This window comes from Octopus sinensis, linkage group LG9 (assembly GCF_006345805.1).
Source record: "Octopus sinensis linkage group LG9, ASM634580v1, whole genome shotgun sequence".
Taxonomy (NCBI): Eukaryota; Metazoa; Mollusca; class Cephalopoda; order Octopoda; family Octopodidae; genus Octopus; species Octopus sinensis.
Window position 1 is genome coordinate 58,262,576 of NC_043005.1, and position 15,000 is coordinate 58,277,575.

The window sequence follows — 15,000 nt, forward strand, 5'->3', positions numbered from 1 at the left end:
GAGGACAATCACAAGCACAGACACGCACACACACACACATACATGCATACACATATACACACACACTACATACATACATACATATATATATATGTGTATATATATATTGCAGCGTGGAAGGTGTTTGTAAGCCATTTAAGAAACACACAAAAACCGTTACATTCACTTCAACATTTAAATTTAATTTGCCAAAATATTTTCGTCGCTTTGAGACCGCGACCTGTTCACTGACAAAAATATCGCGCTAACAGGTCGCGGTCTCAAAGCGATGAAAATATTTTGACAAATTAAATTTAAATGTTGAAGTGAATCTAACGATTTTTGTGTGTTTCTTAAATGGCTTATAAACACCTTCAACGCTGCAACTGTTTTCGTTCCAGCACACGATCTCAGATCAAGTCACTTGCTATGCGAGTACATCTCTGTAACTATATATATATATATTTATATATATATATATATATATTGGTAAAAACAGTAAGATAACAAAAGAAAGAAAGAGACCTCAATATTATGTAAATAGAGGAAATCTTTATATATAAAAGTGAGGTTGTGTGTCTGTCTCCTACGATTTAGATTCCTAACTACTCCCACATTTTGCGGTGCAGTTTAACCAAAACCGGGTATCTTATAGTCGTGATTCATATCGAGACCGTCTGGGTATTAGCGCGCGTCTACGATGAGTCTACGATTTAAAAAAAATTTACCATCAATTTTTCCCATTTTTAATCCATTTTTGACATATATAAGGGAAGTAACTCTCTAAAATTTATTATTAAATCTCAGAACGTAAAAAGCTACAGTAACACCCCTCCCCCTTTGTGGTTAGCCATATTGAGATGGCTATTATACTTTACATCTCTAAAATTGCTTATATAATTATTTCCCTTACAAACCCGAGCAACGCCGGGCGATACTGCTAGTATATATATAATAATGCGATTTTTTCAACAGCTTGAACTAAAAGTCAGAGGGGAATGGGATAAACTACTTATATTAACTTGCTATAAAAGCAGGTAGTAATTTTATCTTGTCCTTATTCATAGTGCAAGTTTTGAAGAGTGCATTTCGATTTTAACAGCTATTTTTTTCAAAGCTATATTGGAACAGCCTAGAAGACGAGCCTCATCCTGAAAGATCTGTAGAACTCGACAAGGACATTCTGAAAACCCTGGTGGAACAAAATCTCATCGTAACTGTTGAGGAACTAGCAGAGAAGCTTGGATTTGGTCATTCAACCATTCATTGAGACCTGTGTGCTATCGGAAAAGTCAGCAAATTGGGTCAATGGGTTCCTCACGAACTTTCCGAGTCTAATTGCATGCAGAGAGTGAATGTATGCTTTTCTTTGCTGTCACATCTCACCACTATTGCGCTATGTATATCTATATATATAAAACTGTAGTTGTGTGAGTGTCTGTCCCCTTCGATTTAGATTCCTAACTACTCCCACATTTTGCGGTGCAGTTTAACCAAATTCGGGTAGCTTATAGTCGTGATTCATATCGAGCCCGTCTGAGTATTAGCGCGCGTCTACGATGAGTCTACGATTTTAAAAATAATTTAACATCATTTTTTATTCCATTTTAATGCATAATTTTTCGTGTGTCGATGGCGGCAGAGTTGGCGTCCACGCTCACACCTGCACCTGTGGGGAAGGGAGTGTAAGGAAATCAACGTCGTAATGCGTTGTCAAGGAGACCAGCGTTCTTTTAGAACAACGACTTCATGGCTTGAAAACACCAAAACAGAAATGGCTAAGAAAGCGTCTACATGAGTCTACGATTTAAAAAAAAATTTACCATCGTTTTTTTTCCATTTTAATGCATTTTTTCGCTATTATATAAGGGAAGTAACTCTCTAAAAATGTCTATGATGAGTCAACGATTTTTCAAAAAATTTACCATCATATTTTTTCCATTTTTAATGCATTTTTTGCTATTTTTTGGCTATAACTCTCTAAAAATGCTTATATAGTTATTTCCCTTACAAACCCGAGCAACGCCGGGCGATACTGCTAGTTACACTATAATGCCTTCTAACACACAAGTGGATCAAACCATGAAGGACAATGAATTCATAAATAAAACCTCCCAATTGTTTCACTGTATTATGAAACAGTAACCTTTCAATTGGTTACCCAGTACAACAGCAATGAAGCCACTTGCGCCATAGTGACTAAACTATTTGCATAATAGTGACTAAGCTACTTGAAACAAAGCAAGTAAGCCAGTTGATTTAATTGAAACTGTTACAGCGAAAAGGTTAATTAAGCTGAATAATTAGAGTTCAATTAAATGAAACAGTTGAGGACTAAATTACGACTGAATGCAGACAACGTTTATGGATTTAACACTACTGTAAATTAATTGGTTACTCACTAATAATTCTCTTTTATATGTCCTTTGTGTCTGAAATCCACATTTAGTTTAAATAAATAAATTAGACGAGCAAATGAAGCTGTTGCTACACAGTTGCTGATTCTGCTAGAAATAGCTGACAAGTTTCTCGGAAATTATTAAAGTTAAGACAGAAAGTTTAAATGTTGTATAGGCGCAGACATGGCTGTGTGGTAAGAAGTTCACTTCCCAACTACATGGCTCTGAGTTCAGTCCTACTGTGTGGCACCATTGTCAAACGTCTTTTACTATAATCTCAGGAGTGACCAAAACCTTGTGAGTGGATTTGGTAGATGGAAACTGAAAGAAGCCCATGATATATATATGTATGTGTGTGTCTTTGTGTCTGTGTTTTTTCCCCACCAGTGCTTGACAACCGATGTTGGTGTGTTTACGTACCTGTAACTTAGCAGTTCAGCAAAGAGACTGATAGAATAAGTACCAGGCTTAAAGAAATATATATTAAGTACTGGGATCATTTTTTTCAGCTAAAAATTCAAGGTGGTGAAAAAAGTAAAGGAGATATTATATAATCTATAAAAATACCAAGACAAAAATCTTTCTATCCATAGCTCTGATGGTTCAGGACTTTCTTGAAGCTTTTGTAACTGTTTTACAAGATTATCGAAACATTTTGCGGCATTTTGGGAGGGTTACTGTTCTAATAAAAACACTTGCACTGATTATAGTTTTTTTTTTATATGTATTTTACTTGAACTGTAGGATTCATAAGGTTGGTTTGGTTATCCAATTTCCATGGCATATAAGTGATTGAAATCACCACATGCCCCTGAATGGGATACCAGTCCATTGCAGGACTCAAAGCCAACAACCTTTTATGGGAGGGGACCAGTAGGTTACATCAACCCTGTACTTGACTGGTATTTTATTTTGTTGACCCTGAAGGGCTGAAAGACAAAATTGACCTCAGCAGGATCTGAACTCAGAATGTAAAGAGCTACAAGAAATGCTGATAAGCATTTTGTCTGACATACACTTTCACACTTTTACACAATATAAATTTTTATTTTTTACACTTTTACTTAACATAAATTTTTATTTTTCAAAATGATACTAAACTAACAGGTAAAAATTATTAATTTATAATCAGGGTAGGAGATAGTACACAGCATTGCTAGAAATAAGAGTCAAAACTGGTCAAAACCATAGTTATCACTTATATACACTGGTGAATTCAAGGTAAACAAGTAAATATAAAAGCCAACTAGCCATAGCAATTAAAAATCACCAATGAATTTACAGTTATACTCGTATCACATCATTTTAAACCTTGTGATAAACACTTAGTTCGTATCAGAAATATTACTGCGTAGACGACTAGGCAAATTACATGATACGAGTGTGACTGTAGATTCATTTGCGATTTTTAATTGTTATGGTTAATTGGCTTTTATATTTACTCATTTTCCTTGAATTCACCAGTGTGTATTAGTGATAACTGTGTTTGTGACCAGTTTTGACTCTAATTTCTAGCAATGCTGTGTACTATTTCCTACCCTGATTGTAATATATATATATATATATATATATATTACATATCACTATATGTTTGTGTATACATAAATATATATATATATATCATCATCATCATCATATATATATATATATATATATATATATATATATATATATGCACACACACACACACACATATATATAAACATATATATATATATACATACACTGATATATATATATATATATATATACTTATATATAACTTATATATATGTATATATGTGTGTGTGTGAATATATGTATATGTGTGTGTGTGTTTATGTGCATGTGTATATATATGTTTATATCTACAAATGCACACACATATTTATGTATGTGTGTGTGTACATATAGGTATATGTGTGTATATATAGGTATATGTGTGTATATACACACACACATATTTAACTTCATGTAAATACATTACTGCTCTAGCTTTTAGTGTATGCTTCTTTTACAGATATATGATCCACTGACGATATATATATATATATATACTCAAGTATGTATAAACTTATCATGGCTTCTATGCACTTTTCTCATGTCTTGGTATATTTTGTCATAGGTGAACAGGTCTTCTGCAACACCACATATACAAGTCAGTCATCTCTTGTTTGAGATGCAGCATCAACAGGTAAGCCTTCACCACTTCATCCTAAGGCTTGCTTGGTTTCACTCTTCTGCATATTCTACTACCTTGCATTGCTAGATGCTACCTTCCTTCTGCACCAATCATCATCTATATGCATAGCTTGCTTGTACAAATGCATTTTCCTCTCTTGCACATTGCACTTCATTCCTCTTGTACAACATTATCCTCTCAGCTTATTTTTTACTCCAGCATTACTCATTTTTTACTCATGCACACTAAGACGGATAGTCCGTGGTCCAGGGTACATGTTGACAATACTGGACCAGTAAAAGATGCATACTACTTGGACATTGCCGATAGCTTTACCAAGTGGTCAGAAGTTTGTTAGGTACAGTCAGCCTTAAATATTACATATCTATTGGAGCAGATTACTTTCATTTTTGTTCTTTAGTCTTATTCTGTATTCAAAGCTCATATCTAGCTACCATGCACCATTGCAGTTCTAACACCTGTGATATACAACCTGCCCTTCAATCCAAGGGAAAAGACCTTCACTGCCTGCTGTGATAACGAGTATTTGCCACCCTACATATATGTATCTTATGAATATGTTCTTAGCATTCTCGAAGTTTCAGCTCGGCATTGTATCTATTGCTGACTGTAAATGCACCTGTGTGTGATATTTGAAAAATTATAACATATAATGATGGGACACGTGTTATCTTGTCTCTGAATTATAAGTTAGTTGTTTAGGCCGGTTACTGACGAGAATTTGCCTGGTGGATAATATGGTCTTGCTAAATTATCTATTAAAAGATGGCAAGTAATATTATTTGTTAAAGAAATTTGAAACCATGGTATAACCATTAAATAACAGGGTAAAGGCTTTTATTTTTCATCTAATTCGAAATTTGCTATTAAATTGTGGTTTTTGGCCGTGTTGGTTGCTATTTCTAGCATGTAAAAATTACCTGTTAAAGGGTAATTTTCTATTTTGAAATATGAATATGTTGTCTGTTGACTATTTATACATGCTGGGCCACTGGTGGTAATATTTATAACGAGTATTTGCCACCCTATATATATGTATCTTATACATGTATGTATATATATATATATGCTGGTATCACATAGTAAGCTCTAGTGCTGATACCAGGTGAAGAGCACCTAGTACACTCTGTAGAGTGGTTGGTATTAGGAAGGGCATCCAGCTCTAAAAATCAAAATGTACAAAAGAGGCTGGTGTGGTTCCTGGCCTTACCGACTCTGCCAACTCCAGTCAAACCATCCAATCCATGTCAGCATGGAAAATGGATGTAAAATGGCGATGTGGATGATGATAATGCTTATATAGTGATATCATCATCATCATCATCATCGTTTAACGTCCGTTTTCCATGCTAGCATGGGTTGGACGGTTCGACTGGGGTCTGGGAAGCCAGGAGGCTGCACCAGGCTCCAGTCTGATCTGGCAGTGTTTCTACAGCTGGATGCCCTTCCTAACGCCAACCACTCCATGAGTGTAATGGGTGCTTTTCACGTACCAGGGGAGGCTGGCAACAGCCACGATCAGTTGGTACTTTTTACGTGCCACCGGCACGGGGACCAGTCAAGGCAGCGCTGTCATCGGCCACATTCAGATGGTACTTTTTATGTGCCACCGGCACAGATATCACAACTATAATTTCCATTTGACTTTTTGATGTTGATGTACTTGGTGTGTATATGTAATATGCATGTGTGTTTTTATATGGGTGTTTACATTCTATGCTTTTCCCCCATAAAGTCACCATTGAGCCACTGACAGCGGTATTGTTGATGTTTCTCTGTCTAGATATTGTCCATGAAATCTGTGCTTTTGAAGATGATCAGAATAAAAACTCCCTTTCTTGGAAAATAGGTAACAATGGTTCAGGTCACAATGGACGTCCAGCTGTGAAAAGTGCTTCAATAATATATATAGCCATCTAACTCATACTAGCATGAGAAAAAGAATATAAAATGAACAAATAGTGAGATAACATTTTTTATTATCAACACACAAAGTTATTTACTGGCATAATGGAGAACTGGGCTTTGTCAATTATATTAAATAAAATATAATTACATTTCTGAGATAGATGTTAAAAAAAAAGTATTATCTGTTGACAGAAGTGAACTCCAGTTTAATGTCAACAATTTAATTATTCAATTTATCACTTGTATGGAAAAAAACGATTCGTTCTGTTGCTATTTTGACTTGTTTGCTTCTGTGTGTTTGTTCAGATGATAAAGAGATGTTACCTGAATAACTGCATGAAAGCAAGAAATGGAGTGTGATTTGAAGAGGGGCGTTTAGCTGCTGTTTCTCGTATATACAGCTTGGCACCAGTGACGTCACTCCTCATTTCTACAGCTGAGTGAACTGGAGCAACGTGAAATAAAGTGTCTTGCTCAAGGACATAACACACAGCCTGGTCTGGGAATCGAACTCACTACCTCATAATTGTGAACCTGAAGTTCTAACCACTGAGCCATGCATCTGTCTACGTCCCCCTGTAACTTAGCAGGTCAACAAATGAGAGCAGGCTTAAAAGTTTAAAATAAGTACTAAAATAAGATAGGCGCAGGAGTGGCTGTGTGGTAAGTAGCTTACTAACCAACCACATGGTTCCGGGTTCAGTCCCACTGCGTGGCATCTTGGGCAAGTGTCTTCTGCTATAGCTCCGGGCCGACCAATGCCTTGTGAGTGGATTTGGTAGACAGAAACTGAAAGAAGCCTGTCGTATATATGTATATATATATATGTGTGTGTTTGTGTGTCTGTGTTTGTCCCCCCACCATCGCTTGACAACCGATGCTGGTGTGTTTACGTCCCCGTCACTTAGCGGTTCGGCAAAAGAGACCGATAGAATAAGTACTGGGCTTACAAAGAATAAGTCCCGGGGTCGATTTGCTCGACTAAAGGCGGTGCTCCAGCATGGCCGCAGTCAAGTGACTGAAACAAGTAAAAGAGTAAAAGAGTAAAAGAGAGAGAGAGAGTAATAGGTTGATTTGTTTTGACTAAAATTTTTCAAGGCAGTGCCCCAGCGTGGTCGCAGTCTGAAGACTTGAAACAATTAAAAGATAAAAAAAATAATTGCTAGTCTTCACCAACTGTTAACATTATTTTGAACTGTAAGTAATACTGTTTACCTAGTCAGCTCATTATGTAGCAATCCAACAAGAGTGTCTCTATGCAGTTGCTCAATTTGCTGGAAATAGCAGCCAAATCTTACTTAAACCATACCCTGTTGTCTTATTAAAAGAAAAGACAAGATACTTGCTCATTTCTGTCTCACCCTTTCTCTATGTCTGAATGTTTCTCTCTCTCTCTCTCTCTCTTTCATTCTATACCTGTTTATCTTTCTCTCTCCCTCTCTTGATATGTGTGTTTATCTCTTCCTCTTTGTGTATTTATCCATTTCCCTCCTCCCTTTATGTTTTTGTGTTTTCTCTCTCTCTCTCTCTCTCTCTCCCTCTTTTTATATCTATCTGTTTACCTCTCTCTCTCTCTCATTATGTATTTCTCTCTCTCTTTCTGTTTATCTATGTGCATGATTCTCTTTTTTCTCTTTCTCACTCCCTCTCTGTTTCACTCACTCCTCTTCGGATGTGGTATGTGTGTGTGTGCATGTGTGTGTGTGGGTGTGAATGGCTTAGTGGTGTGTGTGTATGTTTGTACAAGTGTGTGTATGAATGTGTGTGCATGTGTGTGGTGTGCATGTGTGTCTGTGCATGCGTGCATGTGTGTGTATGCACAAGCATATGCATGTGTGTGTGAATGGGTAAGTGGTGCATGTGTGTATGTTTGAACATGTCTGTGTGTGTGTATGAATGTGTATGTATGCGTGCGTGTGCGCGGGTGTGTGAGTGTATGCGTGTGTGAATGGGTAAGCGGTGTATGTGTGTATGTTTGTGCATGTGTGTCTATGTGTGTGTATGAATGTGTGTGCGTGCATGTGTGTGTGTGTGAATGGGTAAGTGGTGCATGTGTCTGTGTTTGTATGAATGCACTCGTGCGCATGTGCGTTTGTGTGTGTGTGTGTGTATGCATGCATGCATGTGTGTGTTTTAATTAATGCTTTTATAAATCATTTTTTGGGGATTCTAATTATGTCTGAGGATAATCTGTGTACATAAAATGTAAATTGATAAATGACTTTCATGTCACATATCTTTCTTTATAGTTTTCATTATGATGATGATGATGATCATCATCATGGTGGTGGTGTGAGTGTAATGATGATGATGGTGATGATAATGTTGATGATGGTTGTGGTGACAGTAGTGATGAGGATGGTGGTGACAGTAGAGATGAGGATGGTGGTGTTGGTACTCAAGACAATAATGTAGATGATGATAATGATAATTTTAATGTTTTTTATAGACTTACTTTCAGAGTTCTGTTCATTAAGTTCAAAATATTGGTTTCAAATTTAAGTACAGGGCCAGCATTTTATTTTTGGGGTGAGAGAGCAGTAGTTGATTACATCAACCCTAGTACATGACTGGTATTTATTTTATTGATCCTGAAAAATCACTGTCTGCCACATATACAGGCTAGTCCTTTCAGGTTCTGGTGCCACTTAAAAAGCACCCATGCCAGTGCTACATTAATGCACCTGTGCCAGGTCTGCATTAATGCACCCATGCCAGTGCTGTATTAATGCATTATTGATGTGTCTGATGATAGCACGCCTGACTGACATCCATGCTAGTGGAGCACTAAGAGCACCATCTGAGTGTGTTCGTCACCAGGGCTGCTGACTGGTTCCCGTGCCAGTGGCATGTAAAAAGCACCATCCAAGCATGATCGTTACCAGTGTCGACTTACTGGCACTTGTGCCGGTGGCATATGAAAAACAACATTCGAGCAAGGTCATTGCCAGTGCACCTGGACTGGCTCCTGTGCAGGTAGCATGTAAAAAACACCATTTGAATGTGGCACGTAAAAGCACCCACTACACTCTTGGAGTGGTTGGTGTTAGGAAGGGCATCCAGCTGTAGAAACTCTGCCAGATCAGATTGGAGGCTGGTGCAGCCATCTGGCTCTCCAGTCCTCAGACAAACCACCCAACCCATGCTAGCATGGAAAGTGGGCATTAAATGATGATGATGATGCCAGTGCTGCATGCACTCATGCCAATGGAACGTTAAAAAGCACCCGGCACACACTGCTAAGTGGTTGGCATTAGGAAGGGCATCCAGCGGCAGAAACCATAACACAACAGACAGCTGGAGTCTGGATAGCTCCATGTCAAACCGTCCAACCCATACCAGCACGGAAAACAGATCATAAACGATGATGATGATGATGATGATTAAAGGATGAAAGGCAAAGTTGACCTTGGGAGAATTTGAGCTCCCAATGTAAAATCAAGAGGAACACTGCTAAGCATTTTGTCTGAAATAGTAACAATTCTGCCAGTTCACGGCCTTCAGTAGTTCAAAATGATATAAGGGTTCTCCTACATTACAGAATCACTGGTTATGCTTACGGAACTGGTTGTATTAATCTCTTCCTTCCTTTCTTTCTTTCTTTCTTTCTTTCTTCCTTCCTTCCATTCTTTCTTTCTTTCTTTTTTTTTTTTGGTGGTGGTGAGTGATGAATACCAAAAAAAGTTCTGTAGAAATGTATTACAATTTATAACATGGAAGTCAGTAAGAAAATAAGTTTTGCGCTACAGAACATCCCCATTATGGCAAAGCTTTCAAGAATACAACCCTTCCATAACATGAGGGACATTGCCCTTCATGCTGGGGTTTGGAGGAAGGAGCAGTGCCTGTGACCTTTTTTTTAGGTCTCCTGATACAGGTGAAATTGATGTTATTAATGACTCCATTGCTGATATTCTTTTATTTCTTGCTGTTTCAGTCAATGGACTTGACCATTCTGTTTTTTTTTTGGTGTTTTTTACTTAAGTCAAGTATTCTTTTATTCTTTTATTCTTTTACTTGTTTCTGTCATTTGACTGTGGCCATGCTGGAGCATGCCTTAAAAGGTTTTGTAGTTGAAGAATTTGACCCCAGGACTTATTCTTTGTCACCCTAGTACTTGCTCTATCGGTCACTTTTGTCAAACTACCAAGTCACGGGGATGTAAACACACCAACATTAGTTGTCAAGCAATGGTGTGGGGACAAACATGGACACAAAGACACATGCACATAAATACACACACGCACACACACATACACACACACAATGGGCTTCTTTCAGTTTGTCTACCAAATTTACTCCCAAGTTTTGCTCAGAAGACACTTGCCCAAAGTGCTATGCATTGGGACTGAACCTGGAAGCATGCAGTTTGGGGGCAAGCTTCTTACCACACAGCTGCACCTGCGTATTATCCAGTTTAATATCAGAGTGACCTTCCCTTTGAGACATGCTTTAACAAAAGCTAAGGGCTGCTTCACTCCTAGTGGTTTACCAGTATGCTGGACACCAACTCAGAATTTCTGAGTGCTTGTGCTACTGCTGGATGCTCATTGAGCCTATACTGGGTTCATTTGTCTTTATGACAGTTCTCATTTTTAGTCTTGCTGCGTTTCTAGCGACCCTCCCCATCACCTGTTTACTGGAGATCCCAGTAATTTATTTAGATGATTCAGGCATTGATTGCACTCACTTTTTCAACTTGTGCAGTTATATCTTTTACATGTATTTGGGTGTCAAGTGTAAGCTAGAGCTTCTTTTCTTTAAATGTTATGCCTTTTTATATTTTACCTATTGAGATGTCTTGAGAAGTCGTAGTAATAGTATTAAAATGTATGTATGTATGTATGTGTGTATGTATGTATTTAAGTATGTGTGTATGTATGTATTCTTATATGAGAGATTTTTATACCACTTCAAAAACTTAGATTTAAAGATTTTTTTTTTTCTTTTGAAAATTCCTGGTCCTCCCTGCCTATCTCTTTCAACCTTCTGCCAATATATCATCAGTTTAGTATATGTATGTATAAGTGTATGTATATGTGTGTGTATATATGTGTGTGTGTGTGTATATATATGCATATATACACAAATATATACATATATATATATGTATATATATATATATATATATATATATATTATATATATATATATATATATATATACATATATATATATATATATATATATATATATATTATATATATATATATATATATATATACATATATATATATAACATATATATATATATACATACATATATATACATATATATATACATACATGTATATACATACATATATATACATATATATATACATATATATATACATATATACATATATATATATACACACACATATATATATATATATACATTTATACACACACACACACACATGCTTACACACATATATGTAATGCACCAGATAATTTTTGATAAACATCTAACTTTTTACAGGCGTTGTTATTGTTATAGAAAGAAAGGGAACCATGTTGGCTGCATAATAGTTAAATAAACGAGAACTGTAAAAACTTCTTGCAGGCTGTAACTGGAAATAGATAAGAAAAAGAAGTAAAAAAAGAAGCTATGAACAAAAATACAAACAAGTAGACAAAACAAAAAACCAGAAATGTATTGCGGAGTCTGGCTTATTGATTTAAAAAAAAAAAATTTTGTGTGAAGCAATGACTATATGTAATCTTATTACGTGTCCCTTCCATATTCAACATTTTCTTTATGTTCTTATAAATATCAAGTTCTTTTAACACCGTTTACTACTACAAATTATATAAGTCTGAGATTTTGCTTGATGAAGCAAGAAATACTTTTCAGACAGAACTGTGCCTATGTAATTTTGAAGCAATCATCTAACAAAAGCCTGTGTGTTTTGGTTTGGAATCAGATGTCTAGGTCAGTCTAAATGGCTGTGTGTGACAGAATGGTATGGCAAATCTCATTAAGTCTTTATTTAAAGTCAAATAATGTTAAATGTTAATGTTATATGTGTATGTGTGTATGAATGATGGTGTATACATTATGTATATATATATATATATATATATATATATATATATATATATATATATATATCATATGCAACAGAAGCTGTATTAGATTAGAATAGCTATCTATGTATCATACCTAATGTAAATATTTTGTGAATAAGAACAAAATGTATATATCAAAAGGATACAGAACTCTTCAAAGCAGTGGTGAATGAGACTGCCAGATGTATTTCTGCTTCATTACGCATTATCAATAATGTATACTAACTGCCAGCGTATATAGGCAAAATTTGTCTTCGTTGTTGTATACGTAAACAGTGAAAAATAATCACTGATGTTGCAGGTGGTTACTAGACTGAAAAATTCATGGTATGCAACAGAAGCAGTATTCATTTAAAATGGCCACTTATTTATCATATGTAATAGGTTGGATGTGGTGCTGACAAAGAAGCAAAGACTTTTGAAATATAGCATATACACACCTATTACCCATTTTTCATCTTTGATCTCATTGTAGCTTACATTAGGCATACTTGGATATGAAATGTCTTAACAAATCAGTGCTATTTCTATACAAATTCTGTAGAGATAACCTTAACAAGTAATTTGATAACACTGCTAACACAGTAGAACAGAGTATTGACTTATAAAGCACTTAATATACTTTGTATTGTAGTATATTATCATTGAATAATGAAATATGGTGTCTCTACAAGTCATTAACTTAATATAAGCACATTTTGAATGGTAAAAAAACTCCCTGTAGTATTTGCCTAAAGATAGTATCTCCTACTGATGCATTGTGTTTAAAAACAATATGTGTATATCAGAGGGATGAAGAATTCTTCCCAGCAACAGCAACAGCAGCAGCAGTAGCATTGATCTTGCAACAAGCAAATTAGCTAGTTAAGAAAATCTCTATTAGAGATGAAAGCAGTAATTATACTGAGAAGTAATTTCTGTCACCACTTAAACACGGCTGTTCTGTAGGAATCAACATTACTGCTTATATATATACATATATACATATATATATACATGTATGTATATATATATATATATATATATATATTATATATATATATATATTATATATATATATATATATACACACACACAACACACACACATACATGTATATACATGATGTACTGAAATAATATAATGAAATAAATATCAAGCCAGCTGTTGCTGAATGCAGATATGGCACAAGTCTGGATAATACTAAAACAGTTGGCAAGCTATGAACTACTTGATAATAGAAAGCTATCAACAACAACAACAACAAATACAACAATAGCTGCACCTTTCTCTTGCTGTATGTTTGTATGTATGTCACTTTTATTTCCTAATTATTATAAATCTTCCACTGAAGAGGGAGCCAGTTTCCAACAAAGATACAAGGCTCCATCCTTGGGATGTAGTTAACACAGACAAATTCAGATGTGAGAGCTGTTGCTGTAAGAGTGAGGTAGATCCGGCCACCCCTGTTAACGGGAACAAACCCAGATTTGAAATACTGGAATTCGATAGAACAATAACCAATACAATATTAACAAAGCTAGCACACACACACATAGACAGACTCACAGAGACAGACAGACAGACAGAAACATGCATGTATGCACAGGGTATACATCATAAATGCTAAAGAATGTAAAAGTACACAATTTTTTTTACACTTTAAGAAACTAGCCTGGAGTGCAGTGTGAATGTCTGAAAAACACATCATTGATAAGGTCACAGGCTGCGATAAAAGGACTTTGATAATTAGTTGATTGATAAATAACTACAACCACTGCATAATTTTTATTGGCCAAATGACCTTTCCAAAGTACAAGTTCATGTGTGATATCTGTGTGTGTAGTCCATATTACTGGCTAGCATGTTTCTCCTCTTAGAAGAGTGTTAAATATGATGCAATTTCTACAAATTGAGAAAAGTTCCACATGATTAGTAGTTATTGATAATGGCAACTCTACCAGTAATAGTATTTCGACTTACCACCCTCTTAACTGGGTAATCGGTGATGTGCCTTGTAGAGTCAGTGTTTCAATGATATGTTCCATGATGTGGGAGAGGTAAGAACTTCAGCTTCTAAGTGGGGGACTTGGTTGTGATCTGATGCAGCTTGGCATAAAAGTTGCCTCTATTATATTGGTAGAGTTAAGGAGGGAGAGGCTGCAAAAGTATCTTTGGCAGTTGGGAGATAAACAGAATGGGAAATTATTGTCTTTTGTCAATGAATTGTGCAGTGATATTTGATGGCAATTGTACTAACACAAACCATTTTGTTTGTACGACTACATAACTATGTCACTGCTGCATATTTGATTGAAAGATTTTAAATGAATTAAGCTTCAAGTCAAGATACAGTTAAATTAAAAATCTTATCTTGTTTCTACCAAAAATTGTAATCCTACAAATTCCACTCAACATATGTTGTTTTAATTTTAATTTACTCAAACACAACTGCTACAGTCAAATTTGTCACATAGCAATAGAAAGAGACGAAGAAGG

The 15,000-nt window shown here is 35.7% G+C and overlaps 1 protein-coding gene across 1 annotated transcript in view; it reads left to right on the top strand.

Annotated features, from left to right (window-relative positions):
• The window catches only part of LOC115215434 (cilia- and flagella-associated protein 65-like), a 1,408,515-nt gene that overhangs the window by 59,372 nt on the left and 1,334,143 nt on the right, over positions 1-15,000 (top strand). The window contains exon 2 of the mRNA XM_029784597.2: positions 4,483-4,551. Within this exon, the coding sequence (XP_029640457.2) occupies positions 4,537-4,551 (15 nt within the window). The 5' untranslated portion in view covers positions 4,483-4,536. The remainder of the gene's footprint in view (positions 1-4,482; positions 4,552-15,000) is intronic.